Below are 15,251 nucleotides of genomic sequence, written 5' to 3' on the forward strand. Positions count from 1 at the left end.
TCTGTTCATATAATTTAGTTCTCACCCATGGCTTTAGTCCTTCGATAAAGCAGAACATTTTATCCTTCTGGGACATGATAGGCGAGAATTGTTTCATCTAGTCCCTAATTGTCCCTGTTTGTTTAAGTTCTCGTAGTTTCCTACTTACAATAAACTCGACATTCTCGGGGAATAACCGAGCCTTTAGTTCTTTCTTGAGATCTTCCCATTTTTTGATGGTGCACAGACCATTCTGAATATCATTCACTTTGGACCTCCATTACAACTTTGCATCATTAGCAAGATGCATAGAGGCCAATGTCACATTTGTTTCTTCGGTGACGATCCCACTTACTTTGAAATACTGCTCTATGTCAAAGATGAAATTCTCAAGTTCTTTAGCATCAAGGTTCCCATTGAAAGCTTTGGGTTTCGGGATCTTGAACTTGCTCGATACAATGCATGTCTGGTTCGGGGTCTAGTTCCCCACCACCCGCATTGTCAAATTCACTTGCATTTTCATTTATGCCATCTCAGCTTTGATGACATCTATTGTTGCTCTAAATTCGTCAGTCAGGTGATTGAACAATTTCAATATGTTCTTTTGTGAACTATCAAGCTCTTAGACACACTTTTCCATGTGTACGACAGAGCTCATGGAGCTATCCCCACGTTCAAAACTACTAGGCCGTGTAGTTTTGTGTTCCAACGAATCAACTCTTAACGTCAATTCTTTTATTGGTAGCTCATCTACTCAGGCATTCAGTGCCTCAATTCCTTCGACCGTTTCCTCTAACCCATCAAGGTGGGATTGGATGTATCTCACTTTGTCAAGGAAATTCCCTCAAATACATAAATTTCTTTTCAATCTCAGTAAGTTGCTCAGATTGCGACTTCGACAATTGTTTTGTTGCAGACCTGCTTGTGGATTTTACCAGCCAAGGAACTAACTAAGCTCTGATACCACTTGTCACAATCGCAGACTTCGAATACGGGACGGGCGACTATGCAACATTTGTTCTAATCCAGCGAACAAGTCGATCGTATAAAAATTGAAAGTCGCGAGCAATGTCAGTATATGATGTAGCCTCTATTCACGTTTTGAGAGCAAATGGTTTTATAAAACGTAAAAGAGAAAAAACATTGAAAACATCATTAAAGGAATGCATTGAAGACAGACAGTTACAAGAAAGCTTTGATTGCAAAGGGTACATCAATACATTGGTCGGGGAGTTGAATAGTGAGTTTTCTCTATAGTGTATTTTATTTCTAATATTCCTAACTTGCATATCAAAGGTGGTGAGCAGTCATTTGCATGGAAAACAACATGAAATAAAAAACAACTTGCTAAACTAATTACAAAACTCAAAGATAAGATGATTGAGGACAGTTTGGACATGAGGCCATTGACTAACATTACTTTGGACGAGCATGCCCAAGACAATACTTTCACAGGCGACTTATGTAAGTATAAAGAAAATTTTCGAGCAAATTTGAATCTTGAGCTAAATTTTAGTTGTACTCCTCAAAAGAGGTAATCCGTACAATTTTCAGAAGATTTTTAGGATTTTAACAGAAATAAACCAATAAAAAAGGAGAAAAGAAATAAACCAATCAGAATAGCAGCTTCCATACATCAGGCCACTAGGCTCGATATAAATGGAAATGGGCCGTTAATTCGGCCCAAGATCTGAATCACATGAGGCGTTTCCCGCCATTGTTCTTATTGTCATATTTGTCATTTGGAGCTTTAACAACCTTCACGCTGGAAATCCTTCTCATTTCTTTACTGCAACCAAAGCGATTGTTGGCTGCGATTCCCAATCGTTTTTCTATAGCTCAATTACCCGGCAGTTCCAATCGAACAGTTGGAAGAGTTTTTGGCTTCTCAGTCTTCCCGCGGAGAGTGTTTCAATCAAATGCGGCTGAAGATTAACAAGGCCTGCGATCTCAGTTCTATCTCCGTTCTTCCTCCTCATTCCAGGCATGCATCTATTCTTGGTTCTCTTCAGCGTTATATTTTGTTCGAATTGCAAGAATTCATGAATAATAATGCGCAAAGAAGTTTAGGTTGCTATGTTGTTCATATTCTGTAGCTTGACATTTTTTTTTAAAAAAAAAATCATGCGCTTCTAGTTGTTTATCGTGTTATGAGTTTTGAAAGATATGGATTTCCTTTTCATCCTAGTTGCGTTCTTGATGTTTCAGAAGGAATTTGTAGTCTCCGAGCTTTTAAGAGTTCGATATTTATTTATTTATTTTTTACTGCAGAGACTTCGAGATTTTTATTTGCACACAACTTAGTTTGATTCGTTCTATGATTGGATTGACTTCATTCTTATCGATACAATATTCAGTTACTTTAAGTTTGGATAAAAAGACCAGATGAGTAAGAACTTGAAGTTTTCTGACTATAATCTTATCATGAAATTGCAAGTTGCGTGCGCTGTAAACTTGATCCAATCTCTTGAGTTTTACGTCATCATTTTCAATTCTGTTCATCGCAAAATTATTCAAGAAAATTTTGAAAATTTCTGTTAATGTATTCTAAAATGAAAACATGAATGGTCTTGCTAATCTGTAGGAGGTCAAATGCGTTAACCACTGGGCAGCAAGCACCACAGTTGCGATCACAACCTTCGCAACAATCCTTTTCTCAGGGTTTGTCATCTCAGCACGGCATGTATTCTCAACTTTCTCAGAACTCTTTTGACGAAGTCGTCACAAATGAACAGGTCAATCTCGGTTCTTCTCTGGACTTTCAGATTTTAGGACGTTGTTTGTCCATTAAGAAATGAAGGAAATGACACTAAAATGCTATGGCTCTTTGTCATTCCATGCGTATTAGCATTGAAGACAAAACTTGGAGATAGTTATTGTCATCGTTTAGAAACTACTTATGAATTTTATTTTATTTTCTATTTTTTGACTTACTAATCTACAAAAAAAGGAAAAGAAAAGGAAAATATCTCTTTAGTCCTTAAATTTAATTTGAGCTTTTCATTTGTGTGTAACAATGTAGTTGTTGCTTCTGAGGAAAAATGAATGAGAAAGAGCGAGTGTTTTTCATTCCTTGTATTTAGTTGTCTGGAGAGAATATCACTAATTACTGTTAAGCTTGCATTGTTTATTTATTTATTTATTTTTTGAGGCACAAACTCTTGGTTGTGTTACTGGAATATATAAATTATCCATATATATATATGTAATACATGCTGGTACTGAATGGTGCTTTCTTGATTGTCATTCTCATATCTATTCTCTTCAAAATAGTAACTGATCCAACTTAAAAACATGTGAACATGTATGCATCTTTCATGGTAATCGTTCTTTTTGAAAAAAACAAATTTCCCCATAGTATAGCATTCCTTCAATTCTTCATTCTGCAGAATATTTTCATATGCATGAACTGTGTTCAAATCCAGGGAGATAATTTCAAATCTACTCCGTCCCTTTAAAACCCTTTTGTAATCGCAGAGCCAAGAGGAATTCTCAACTGTGATGGAAAAAAGAACTGTTCACCGCAGAAAGAAACCTCCTCCTTGGAACACTATAGGCATAATAACTTCTCATAGCCTACTCACCTTGCAAAATGATTGACCACATAACCACTCTACCTGATTTTTTACCAGCCATAACGGAAACAAGAAGTTGGTTGACATGATGAAATCAGTGTGCTAGCAGGTTTTTGGTTACTCAGACACCTAAGCTTACGTTCATTTTGCAATGATATACAAACTAGCATTCTACAAACGGATACATAATATAAGAATACTTAAAACACTCATCACTTCCATATCGTATCTAGAATTTGGAAGTCAAATACCTCAAAATGTACCTTTAGTTTTACAAAATGCTTATATGTGTGTGTGTGTATATAAAATATCTTATTATCACTTATAAGACAGCACCATGTCGAATGCTCTTCATTTCTCATGCAATGAGGATCTGACTATGCTGTTATATTTACTTGAAATGAAGTTTTGTGATTACATTGGTGTTTTTTCTGTTTTCATCTCCTCTTATGAATTAACTTTTATGTACCTTTCTATTGGGCAGAGATTTAGCTCTCAAGACCGAGAAAACTCGATTAAGAAGAATTCCTTTTTTCCTCCTCTAAGTTACTCCAGAGAAGATTGCCAATTGGCACTCTCTAAATCTTCAACCAGTTTAACACAAAGATGGAAACCAACTCCTCTTCCCGACTCTAAGTGTAAGTTCACTCTCTTGGACTCATATGACGGACTCAAACTATTTCATTAAGTTTGTTTGATTCCGTTACAGCGTGGTTTAACTGTTTGAGTAGGGTAAGTTGATCAACTGCCATTTCTTACAACCTTGATATCTTTTTTTGTGACTTAATTTCATAGCTTTACTTTCCTTTTCAGGTCAAGTAGGTGAAGAACTGGACCGCCGCCTTGGAACTATAGAAAACTCATTAAACAAGTTTGGAAAGATCTTGGATTCTCTTCACAGTGATATCCTGCAACTAAACAAAGGAATGAAGCAAATTTCTCTGGATGGTGAGCTTTGCAATCCCTCAAGCTGAAAAGTAAAAATGGAAGAGAAACTATGTATTACTGCTTGAAAAACACTTTCTGCACTGAAACCTGATATGTTTGTTACTGACGTAGGAATAAGGTGATGAATCTACTTATTGCTTTATTCGAATTTCAGTTCCTTCATAAAGTAGGATTAAGATTGCTATGTTATGAATGTGAAAAAGGGAAAGTGCCCAAATCAGTACATAATCCTGACCTCAAGTTTAAAGCTTCAAGGCCAAAAGTTTATTCAAATAAAATGCTTATTTATTTTTCAAATTGCAGTGGAAGGCATATGGCAAAAGATGCTTGTTAACAGTAGCTCGCTGCAATCCATGGTAAAATTTTACTAGATCAATGCAATATTTTATTGACCATTAAGTTTCTTTAATTTTAATTGTAATGTCTAAATTGTGCATTCAACTAATGAGTACAAAGTTCAATGTCAGAACAAAGACCACGATGACATGAAAGCTACCCTCGATGGAGGCTTCAAATTGATATCCAATCAACTTAAGAAGGATGCATACCAAGAAAGGCTTAATGAGATTTCCAATGTTCTTTCTTCATTGGAAAAGCAAGTACAAGCATCTCAACTGAAATTAAAAAATGACTTCATCAGCACATTCACCCAAGAAATTAAGGTAAGTGTATGTTGTATCAAATATTGCTATAAATATGGCATCGGAAAGAAAATTGCTACAAATGTAAGCTAGAAAGGATTTGCCTCCTAACTCCATTCCAGCTATATATATCTATCGTAGAAGTACCCTGCCTAGATTTGTATTCTTATATTGTTTTAATTTCTCAAGTAAATGGTACTTTGTAGTCATGTACGTGTTAACTTGTAGGCGATGGTCTGTACCTTGAAGAACCCCTTGCAGAAATTTCCACCTCACTCTATTCAATCTCCCGAGGTTCGGTTTCTTGCTAAATATCAGTCCAATGTCTTAGGCATTTGTTTCATCTGAACTGTGTCTCATGGAAGGCTTTAATTGCAAATGTCAGAGTACTGCTTGTTTGGATGTTCCACAGCAAAAGCGACATCGATGTAAAATGTACGAATCTCAGTTCTCATAACATTTAGCTTGATTCCTAGTATTTTCATGCATTTCATATGCAGAAAGATATCATATCTTAAATGAATGAACTACTGATAATGGTGAATGGGTTTAGATTGAAGTGATGTATTCCAATCTGCGAGTTCAACTGTGACCTACAAAAGCTCAATGTTTTCTTCCGTTCACGTATATTTTATGTCTCTGATATATAGCAGTCTGGAAGTTCTCAAGAGACTTGTGGTGTTATATTCCATTAAATACTATCATATTGCATCCGGAATATAAGCGAGGAGGATAGAGATTTCCATTTGTCAGTAATGTAATCTTAATGTGGCATGAAAAATCATATTCTTAGCATCCACAATGTTCTGGTGATTATTAATGAACTATGGAATTATACGTATTGGTTCTTTGTTGCTTGGCATCTTAAGGGAACTTACTTTTTCCACTTAATATCAGTCAATCTGCATCTCCGAATGTTTGCATTCGAGCAACTACAGTACAAAAGGAGGAAGTAGGACGGTGGAAATCAGTAAAAGTGGGAAAGACGTTTTGCACTGGTAGTGTGGCGAAAAAGGATGATCCGAAGAAAGTAATTCCATTTTCTGAACAGGTACTGATTTGAATATCATTATTTTTCCTGCCATCACATTACCATTTATTGTGGAAATTGAGTAATTGCATTTTTGAAAGGCAATATTAAGCCATTCCTTGATTATTGAATCCAAAATTTACACATTATTCTACGGAATGAATAAAGATTTCATCTTAAATATTAGCAGCGCCTGGTGCTGGAAAGAGAATATAGAGTTATTGTTGATTCTGATGAGGAGATCGAAAGAAGTTTCTCCTGCTTAATTGAAGAGAAGAAAACAGGTGATTCCTGAAAATAAAGAAGACACTTCTAGATACTATAAGTAGTTTAAATTTAAATATTGCTAATCATATGTTCTTCATATGCAAATAGAGTAGCATGTAACTCATATGGGAAATGGACAGGATGGAACAAAGAAATAATGACATGTAACTATTAGAAAGAAAATTAAGACATGGCCGAGCTGAGATACATAAAATATCGTTATTTGGTATTTTATATTCATATATATATATATATATATATTTTAATACAAGGAAACAGTATTTAATATTTATATCTATAACTATTCTCTTCAAGTGCCCAGAAGCTTGTCCTTCGAAGGACAAGATTCTGATTTGAGTAGAATAGGTGATATGAGATTTGAGTCTATCATAGATTAGTCTAACAGAAAAAAAACTTCATTTTTAGATTCAATAAAACTGACCCAAAGTGCCCAGCAGCACCCGGCTGCTAAAAAAGGGATAAGATTGGCCATATATCGAGGCAGTCAGATGTGGTTTAGATGTGTCTGAGATTTTGTAGGTATGTGTCTGCTAAAAAAGGTTGAAGTTTGACCATTTCTTGAGTTCAAGGCGATTATGTCTCCCCTAGATATTGGACAGCTTTGGAGGAGCATTCATGCATCATAAGAAATGGTGTAGTGGTGTCGAAAAAACTTATTTTAGCGAGCAAAAGCAACGAGCCAACCTAAAAGAACATGAAAAGATGTATTCCCTTCCTACAATAGTAATACGGGGAGAGAAAAAGGGAACCCTTTCTAATGAAATGTTATTTTCAATAGTTCCGTTCATTGATACAATTCAATGTGCTTTATTTGGCTTGCAGATCAGTCAGCGTTATTATTTCTCTAGGCTAGATTGTGAACTGAATATTAGTTTTTTGTTTGATGATATTAACATGACAAATACTAGGAGAAGATGTACGTTACTATTCCATAGAAGACGCCAAGGAAGAAAGTGCAAGAATTTTAAGGAAAGCAAGAAGGCAGAAAAGAAAATACTGCAATCCTATAATTATTAATTGAAGGTACATTTCTGCTCCTTACATACCAATGATTTTGTGGTGACTCATTTTATGTTCTGAAAATTATTAATTCATGGGCATTGTGTAGGGAATGTTTAGTGAGTTAACTTCTAGGCAATAGACACTTAAGTAATCCAACATTGTAATGCATATTCATGTGTCCACTACGTTTCAAGAAATCACTTATTTAAAGAGTTCTGATAATCTTTTGTTCTAGCGACGCAGAACAGAAAATAAAACTCGAGAAAGAGAGGAAATAGGCGAAGGGAAAAAGGAGAACCAGCAATTTGTAGGTTAATCAGGGATGAGAATTAAATGTCCTTTAGAAATATTTGACAATCAAGGTTGTCATTTATACACTACAAATAATAAAGCCCGAAATAAAAACATTTTAAATCAACTATAATTGCTATGTCAAATAAAGTATGAAATTATGATGAATGAAACGTTCTAAAATTTGTACAAGTATTTTAATAAACTTTATTCATTAGTATCATTTTTCACATAAAATAAGATAACATGAAAACGAAAGAATATTTATATGTGATGAGGAGAAGAAATTCTTAAGCTAAAATTTAAAAACTACAGGAATGAATATTTATTACCATCAAGTATACAAGCAAAAGAGTAATCCCAAAATCTAAGAAGTTCACACTCTTTGATCCAAAAAGATCTGAAAAATCTTCCAATCATGATATTGTCTAGAAATGTGCTTCCTCGTTTCGTCCAAATATTGAAGAGACTTGAAATTGCTCATTTCCAAAAGATCCTACATTCTTTTGGAAGAGAAAAGGCTAAATAGTGTTCCATCGAAACAACGGACTAACCTCATTTCGAAATCCTGCATATATTAAATTCAAAAACCAAAACCATAGTATAAGAGTGAAAATACAACGTTGAGAAAGGCAAATAACCCATATTCTGGAAAAAAAAAACGATGGAGAAAGAGAACTATATTATATATATTTTTTTGTTTTATTCTTCCAAAATCAAAGTCCAAAAAGGATATAAAAAATTTATTTTTTTAAAAAAAATCTAAACTTAGAATGCCTCCATATAAAGAATAGAGGGCATTGGAAGAATAAATTCAAGATACTAAAAAGGAGACTTACATGGATAGGATTTCCTGGAATCGTTACACCACATTCATTTATTTTGATATCGATAGATAATATATTTGTAGCATGAAAGATTACTTTTTGATGCACAACTTGAAAATTTGTCTTGTAGTCTTTTATCTCATGGTGTGGAAATATTCTCTGGTACTTTAAATTGCATCTATCCAAGCCGTACTCTGCCCTTACAACCTTTTGAAAGAGATTGACATCTGAGAAGTGCATTTCAGCCTACTCAAAATTCTGTGCACTTTTTGTCTGGTTGAAAGAAATTAGATTATATTAAGATAACTGTTGCCTGAAGAAGAAGACTGCTGGTGAATGAATAGGCCTTTTAGTTTTAGGTTTAAAACGTGAGAAAAAATAGAGCTAGTATCCTATCCTTACAGCACTCGAAGTTAAACTAAATTCTAAAGTTTAAGCTCGATTTGATAACTATGTGGTTTATTTATTTATTTTTTTAAGTTACATTTATAAACAATATTTCCACGTTTGAATTTCTTTATTTTCTCGTCTATTTTTAGCCAAATGGCGAGAGCTAAAAAAAGTAGTTTTTGATTTATAGAATTGGAAGAATTCAAGTCTTTAGTTAGAAAAGATGAAAACAATATTAAAGAAGTTTTATAGTAATAGAAGAATAAATAGCTTTCAATTCAAAATATTTTTTTAATTGATATTTTTACTTGTCCGTATGCATTTAAATAGAAACTTAGGGAAATATAATTGTCAAAGTGAGTTTAGTTCAATGGTAATTGACATGATCTTCTTCCCGAAAGGTCAAAGGTTCGATCCCTCATCTCCATAATTGCCAAACTAAAAAAATATAATTTTTAAAAACTAAAAACCATTATAAATCAAATGGTTATTCAATGGGTCTAAATTATTGCCTCATGGGTTCTCACCTCAGTTTTTTTTCTGATGTGTGTTAGTGTAATGAAGAAAATACCAACTCAAAATTTCAAGTTCAGATATCGTATTTCAGTATAGATTTATAAACCTATAATTGATTTTAATGAAACAAAAAGTATCAGCTTTAACAGGAGTCGGTCTTCTTGTCTTGTCGTAGTTGAATAATAACTATTTTACAATTTGTTACATTCGAAAACCACTACCAAGATAACTTGCAGGAAAAAGATACTATTATTCTTAAATCTTAATTTTTCAATGCAAAAAGACCCCGTCATGAATGAAGGCTCAAACAAACCTTTACTCTGTATGCCAGATCATATCATATTGATCTTTGATTCGAGACAATATCTCGAAATTAGACATCGCCATGGTGAGAAATGATTGAAGTGTTCTTGTTATAGAATCGTTGGGGAAGAAATATTCCTTTATTTCACCAATTTGTGGTTGAAAGAGATTTGATCTCGTGCTATATGTGGCTATATGATCTTTACCTCATGCCAAATTCTGTAACATTTATTTATGGACACATGTAGCATAAGTCATAAGTTCATAACTTCTCTTAAGTAGCCAAAGCATAGTAAAGTAATAATTGACATGTATTCGGTTCGAGATAGTAGATTCAAATTTTCATATCTGACTTGTCCTATGAAAAACTTAGATTTAGGATTACAACAGATTATTTTATCAAATCTAAGAAAGTAAAATGCGAGATCACTGAACAACTGTATTTTCTTTTGCAGGTGCAAGATGGGTCAGCACGATCAGGATGTAAAGACCTCTTTCTTCTAGGTAATTGGATCCTTATCTTGCTTTTGAATGCCCACTTTTGCATGCTGTCCATTATGCTTATCTGAGCCTTCTTGCTTTTTCGTACATCCTCCTTTTTTCTTTTCCACTGCTCAAATCCCTTCAAATCTTTTCTTCTTTTCCCCTTTCCTCCTCCCACTTTGGAATCTGGACCACTAACACACCACTTTCACTCAAAAGATGAGCATAACTCTAACTTGCTCTTGACATAAAAATACCCTTTTGTGTTGGGGAAGGCTCTTTTGTAGGACATTAAAATAAGTTTAAGCCATTCCTATTTTTAGCTTTTTCTTTGAAACGAAGCAAAGCTGTAGATATATTAGTTCCTCTTAGCAATGTGTTCCCTTTTGGTTGTGGGTTTGGGGATAGTGGGGTTTGAATGATGAAGCCCATTACCAACTTTCCTTTTCTTTTTCCCCTTTGGAAAGTCCACGTTTCACTGAATTTGACAAAGCCCACAAAGCAGATATTGTTGTCTGCCAGTCCAACTAAGTCCCACATGGTTGTTCTGTTTTATCAATGCCCTGTTTTCTGGACCATAAGGTCTATGATTTGGGAATCACGGGTTATTTTACAACTCATAAACTTCCGATCTTTTGTCCATATTCAAATCTTTAGTTTGGTATTCTTTGAAGTTTTGATTCTAAAATGGCATATGGTTGAGAAAAATATAGAAGTATTGAATATATACACTATGAACATGATCTGATTTTGAGCCATGTGATATAAAATGGGAGCGGCATGAGCGTTGTTTAACATTTGAAAGAAAAAGTAAAAAGAAGAAAAGATGAAGACACTCCAATTTTCTATTGAAAAATATAATTTTCTTCTCGAGTGGAGCGGGTCTCGAAACTCTACTAAAATCCAAACCTTCCATACACACCATAGCTTTCTGCTATTGAAATAAACTATAGGTTTAAAAAAATTGATTTTGAGCCGACAAAATTGATATTAATAGGTTCTAATTCATTCTCGTGCTCTTAATATTACTATGTCGATTAGTTATTAATTTGAAAAAAATAAATAAATCAGTTACTGAACTAAAAATAATAATATTTATGTAGTGTCCTTAAACCTTATATTATGTTTTTATTTTGGGTTGGTTGTTAGAATATAGAATTGATGGAAATGTGAATAAACTAGTAAGGGAGGTCATCAATGTCCTGACGCCAAACTTTATATATATTTTAGTTCACTAATTCGAGGTGGGAATAGAACAATTGTTTTTTAAGATAATAAAACAAGGGTAATATTTAGGTACATTTTGAACATCACATAACTTTATGCATACCTTCTCATCACTCACATAAAAAAAAAATTATTAAAATTTTTCAAAAAAGATAAAATGCAAAACTTATCACATGACAAGTTATGATTGGATAATTTGGTGAGATGCACGTATCTCATACCCGAAATATACTTGAGTGTTTTTCTTGTTTTATCAACTAAGCTATGCCTGAGTTAATACCACTAAATTGTACTTAAAATAACTCTTTTGTTATGCTATTATTAATGGTACACCATTTATAAAGCTTGTACATTAACGATATTGAGTCAAATATCTGATCCTCCAACTCTATATATATTGTCAAATAATAATAATAAAAAAAATAATAAAAAAAGTGCAGTGGCAATTTTGTTTAAAAAAATATTTAGTCTACTCGGTAATGCTATTAATGACATTAGGGTAGGTAAAAATATATTAAATTTAATGACGTAAATGAACTTTTTGATAATTTAAGAATTTAGTGAACACAATATTAAAAATATAAATATCGAAGTCATTATAAAAGTACGTTTATCAATTTATTGATAATATTTACACATTTTAGGTGTTAAAAAACTAGTTGTTTTAGGTGTAGTAAAAATAGTTGTTTTGTCGTGAAATTAGGAAATTAAATTTTATTATTTAGAGGGGTCGAGGAAGGAAATTTAGTTTCCTTTCAGATCCACTAGCATTTAATTTTATGCTATCTTAGGGATAAATTATTGTATGAGGGTATACAATGTTACTTAGGCTTTATCAATAGCTTGATAGTAGATTCTATGATAAATAAATATGAACTACCACTGTGTCTAATCTTATTCAACAATTAACACTTCCTCTTATTCAAGCATAAAAAGATGTGTATTTTAAGAACTTTTTTTTTTCATAATTTAAAATCCAATAAAAAAATTTAAAAGTAATTTTTTTTTCTTTAAAAAAGAAGTTAACCATAGATGTTAATTTTTTGAAACAGAAGCAAAACTTTCATTGATGTAATGAAAAGATATTGCTCAAGATACAACGAGACACAAAAGTCATAGAGTTCGGAATGAAATAACAATAGTAATCAATAGCTAGTAACCTAAGGATCAGTGAGCGCATCTGGTTATCTCAACTAGGTTGATACAACTTTAGCGTCTTCATCATTTCTCAATATAAAATATAGCCAAAGATTATTATTTAGGAGTGATTACGTCATAATATCAAAGTACATGGTTAAACTTAAGAAGCAAAAGTACTCCAATTTAGGCATATGTCTTGGATAGAATAGCCAACAAAGAATTTAGATCGTGAACACCAAGAAGAAGTAAAGAGTCGAACTGAATCAAATTGATCCGACCAATCAATGAGTTGGTCGTAAAAAATTCTTTGATTACGTTCAAATCCAACCTCTGGTAAGCTTGTGACAACGTTAGACTTTAATAATTGAGCTTTCGAGGATAGTGAATGACCAATCAATATTTGAGAAATATTGTCACGGAACGAAGGCCCGAAAACCCATAAAACTCTGAAGTAGGAGAATAGCTTCCAGCAGTACTTGCTAGAGAAGGGGCAACTAAAAAACAGTTGTAGTAAGTCTTCACTATTTGCAAAATTATAAATAAAGATGAAGAGGGTCTTAAATTGCGTAGGTATTTATAAGATCTCATTTTAGATCAATTAGAAAATGATTGATTTTTTTTTTCTTTATGATAATTCTAAAGTACCTATGTTAATTTCGATGGGTGACCTATGTTTTGGAATTTTAAAAAGTTTATCTTAAAATATATTTCAAGAAGAAAAATCCCAGATGGGGTATAGTCAAAGAGATATCCATCGAATAGGGAGGGGTCGGAGATGTCATTCCCCATTTCCGTCCCCGCTCCCCATTTCATTCCCCATCTTCGTAAAATTCTACACGGGGATCGGGGTGGAGATTCTCCATGGAGAATTCGCGGGGATCGGATTCCCGGGGAATTTTTCTCCATTACTATTTTACCAATTAATTTAAATCACTAATGTGAGCAAAATTTAATTAAATAATTAACTTTATCATTAAATTGTTTATTATGATCAGTTTTACATGAAAATTTAAATTTAAATATAAATTACTAAAAAAACTAATTAATTTTTTAGTAAAAAGAAATAAATATAAATCAATTATTCACATATATAATCCAAATTTAAATATATTCATTATCTTTCCCAATAAATAATCAAATTTGAAATTTAAGTGTAATATTTATATAAAAATAATAACAACATAATATTATATAACTATACTAAATAAATATGTAGAAACTAATCGGAAGAACAGGGACAAGAAATGCATTCTCCGTTCCTATCTCCGTTTAGTTCAGAGAGAATTTTTTTCTCCACTCCCTCCTTGTTTAATCGAGGAATTCCCATCCCGTAGAGAAATTAGATATTTCTAGATATAGATTGATAAATAGCCCAAAACTTTTCTCACACTAATCTCCTTGTTGACGTGTTCTACTTTATGACATTTTCAGTTTTCATCCTCACATTTGTCCAAACCCTTCCCTTAGTTATGTTCATATATTGGCCACTTTATTGTATTTTATAACATTTTGATTTATGCTTTTCATGACATGAAAATTTTTGTCTTTATACATCTATGTGGGTTTAATCAAGGACCAAGGAAGGTAACCAAGGCCAGCTTGGCAACATAGTTATCTCTTTGTCCTCCTTTTTCTTCTATAAAAATCTTAACTACCACCATAAATGTTTTCTTAATCTAAATGGATTAGACCACGAATCCAACTCCACTTTGGAACCGTGTGAGGAATAAGATTCTCCATAAATTTTTATTTTAGGCACAAATGGTCAGGTTAGTAGAATATTCGGTAATTAGGACTTTTATTTTATTTTATTTCTGTTGGAATAAATGGTATATGTTATTTCGCTTAAAGTTGCATTGTTTCATGAATAAATATGTTCTTTTGAAAATAACAACTTGAAGAAAAAACAAAACTATTCGAATGGCCACGAATAATCTATAAATATAACTCTTCTTCAAATTGCTTTTAACAACTTTTTCATAAACATTTTTTCTCTCATAAAACTTTTCTCACTTTTTTATAAATTTGTGCAAGTTCGATTTATTTCTACAAAGTGTAGTTTGTTGAATTTTGTGGACGAGGTGCTATTTTCATAAGAAAGTTAATTTATTCTATCTGGGAGACAATTACTTATGAAACTCAAGCATATGTAAAATTATCTTAAGTAGACAACATGAAGTCGTTGGGCTCAGATTCTTTTCGGTATATCAGGTTCTGTATTTTTTTTATCTTTTGTGATATCATTCATACGAGAATCTTAAGATTGTTATATGATTAAGGTTAGTGTTATATGATTAAGATGTTGTCTTATTAGAAGATTTTTTTCTCTCTAAAGTAGGATGGAGATAATTGAACAAAACTTCTTTCACATTCTTAATTTTCTTTATTAGGTGATGCCCATTGCCTACCATGAAACATCTAACCAATTTGATGCTTGCTCATTAGCCACCTTATAATTTTTCCAATGATGAAATCTGAAAGCTACCTCCACAAGCATGCCTTTCTTTCTTTCACCCCACAAGAAAAGAGAAAGAAACTTTTTTTTTCTTTTTTAAATATTAAAATGAGAAAAGTCTTTTAAAAAAACAATATTTGGAGATAATAAATTGAA

At 32.7% G+C, this 15,251-nt stretch overlaps 1 protein-coding gene and 1 long non-coding RNA gene across 5 annotated transcripts; one reads left to right on the plus strand and one right to left on the minus strand.

Annotated features, from left to right (window-relative positions):
- Nucleotides 1-1,749: 1,749 nt before the first annotated feature.
- LOC120073829 (putative recombination initiation defects 3) lies at nucleotides 1,750-11,776 on the plus strand. Of its 3 annotated transcripts, none has more exons than XM_039026699.1 (12): nucleotides 1,750-1,963; nucleotides 2,564-2,714; nucleotides 4,039-4,192; nucleotides 4,368-4,502; nucleotides 4,806-4,858; nucleotides 4,970-5,164; nucleotides 5,372-5,437; nucleotides 5,529-5,578; nucleotides 6,041-6,194; nucleotides 6,361-6,457; nucleotides 7,370-7,484; nucleotides 10,246-11,776. In XM_039026699.1, exons 1-11 carry the CDS (start codon nucleotides 1,899-1,901, stop codon nucleotides 7,480-7,482), a joined length of 1,233 nt encoding a protein of 410 aa, XP_038882627.1. In that variant the 5' UTR covers nucleotides 1,750-1,898; the 3' UTR covers nucleotides 7,483-7,484; nucleotides 10,246-11,776. The 3 variants fall into 3 exon arrangements, with proteins under 3 accessions (XP_038882627.1, XP_038882642.1, XP_038882635.1); XM_039026714.1 differs by having other exon boundaries at nucleotides 6,364-6,457; XM_039026707.1 differs by lacking the exon at nucleotides 10,246-11,776 and adding an exon at nucleotides 8,712-8,816.
- Nucleotides 6,256-8,733, minus strand: LOC120073844. 2 transcript variants are annotated; one of them, XR_005480826.1, is made up of 3 exons: nucleotides 8,594-8,733; nucleotides 8,087-8,322; nucleotides 6,256-6,464 (listed from the first exon to the last, which is right to left on the minus strand). It is a non-coding gene; the product is annotated as an uncharacterized LOC120073844 (long non-coding RNA). The 2 variants fall into 2 exon arrangements; XR_005480824.1 differs by lacking the exon at nucleotides 6,256-6,464 and having other exon boundaries at nucleotides 7,950-8,322.
- Nucleotides 11,777-15,251: the final 3,475 nt, after the last annotated feature.

Source organism: Benincasa hispida, chromosome 1, assembly GCF_009727055.1.
Source record: "Benincasa hispida cultivar B227 chromosome 1, ASM972705v1, whole genome shotgun sequence".
Taxonomy (NCBI): domain Eukaryota; kingdom Viridiplantae; phylum Streptophyta; class Magnoliopsida; order Cucurbitales; family Cucurbitaceae; genus Benincasa; species Benincasa hispida.

Excerpts from the sequence above, each read along its gene's own strand:
- LOC120073829 (XM_039026699.1), top strand. The coding sequence starts at position 1,899 with ATGCGGCTGAAGATTAACAAGGCCTGCGATCTCAGTTCTATCTCCGTT. Across the intron at positions 2,715-4,038 it reads AAGTCGTCACAAATGAACAG|AGATTTAGCTCTCAAGACCG; the intron begins GTCAATCTCGGT and ends TCTATTGGGCAG. Across the intron at positions 5,438-5,528 it reads ACTCTATTCAATCTCCCGAG|AGTACTGCTTGTTTGGATGT; the intron begins GTTCGGTTTCTT and ends TGCAAATGTCAG.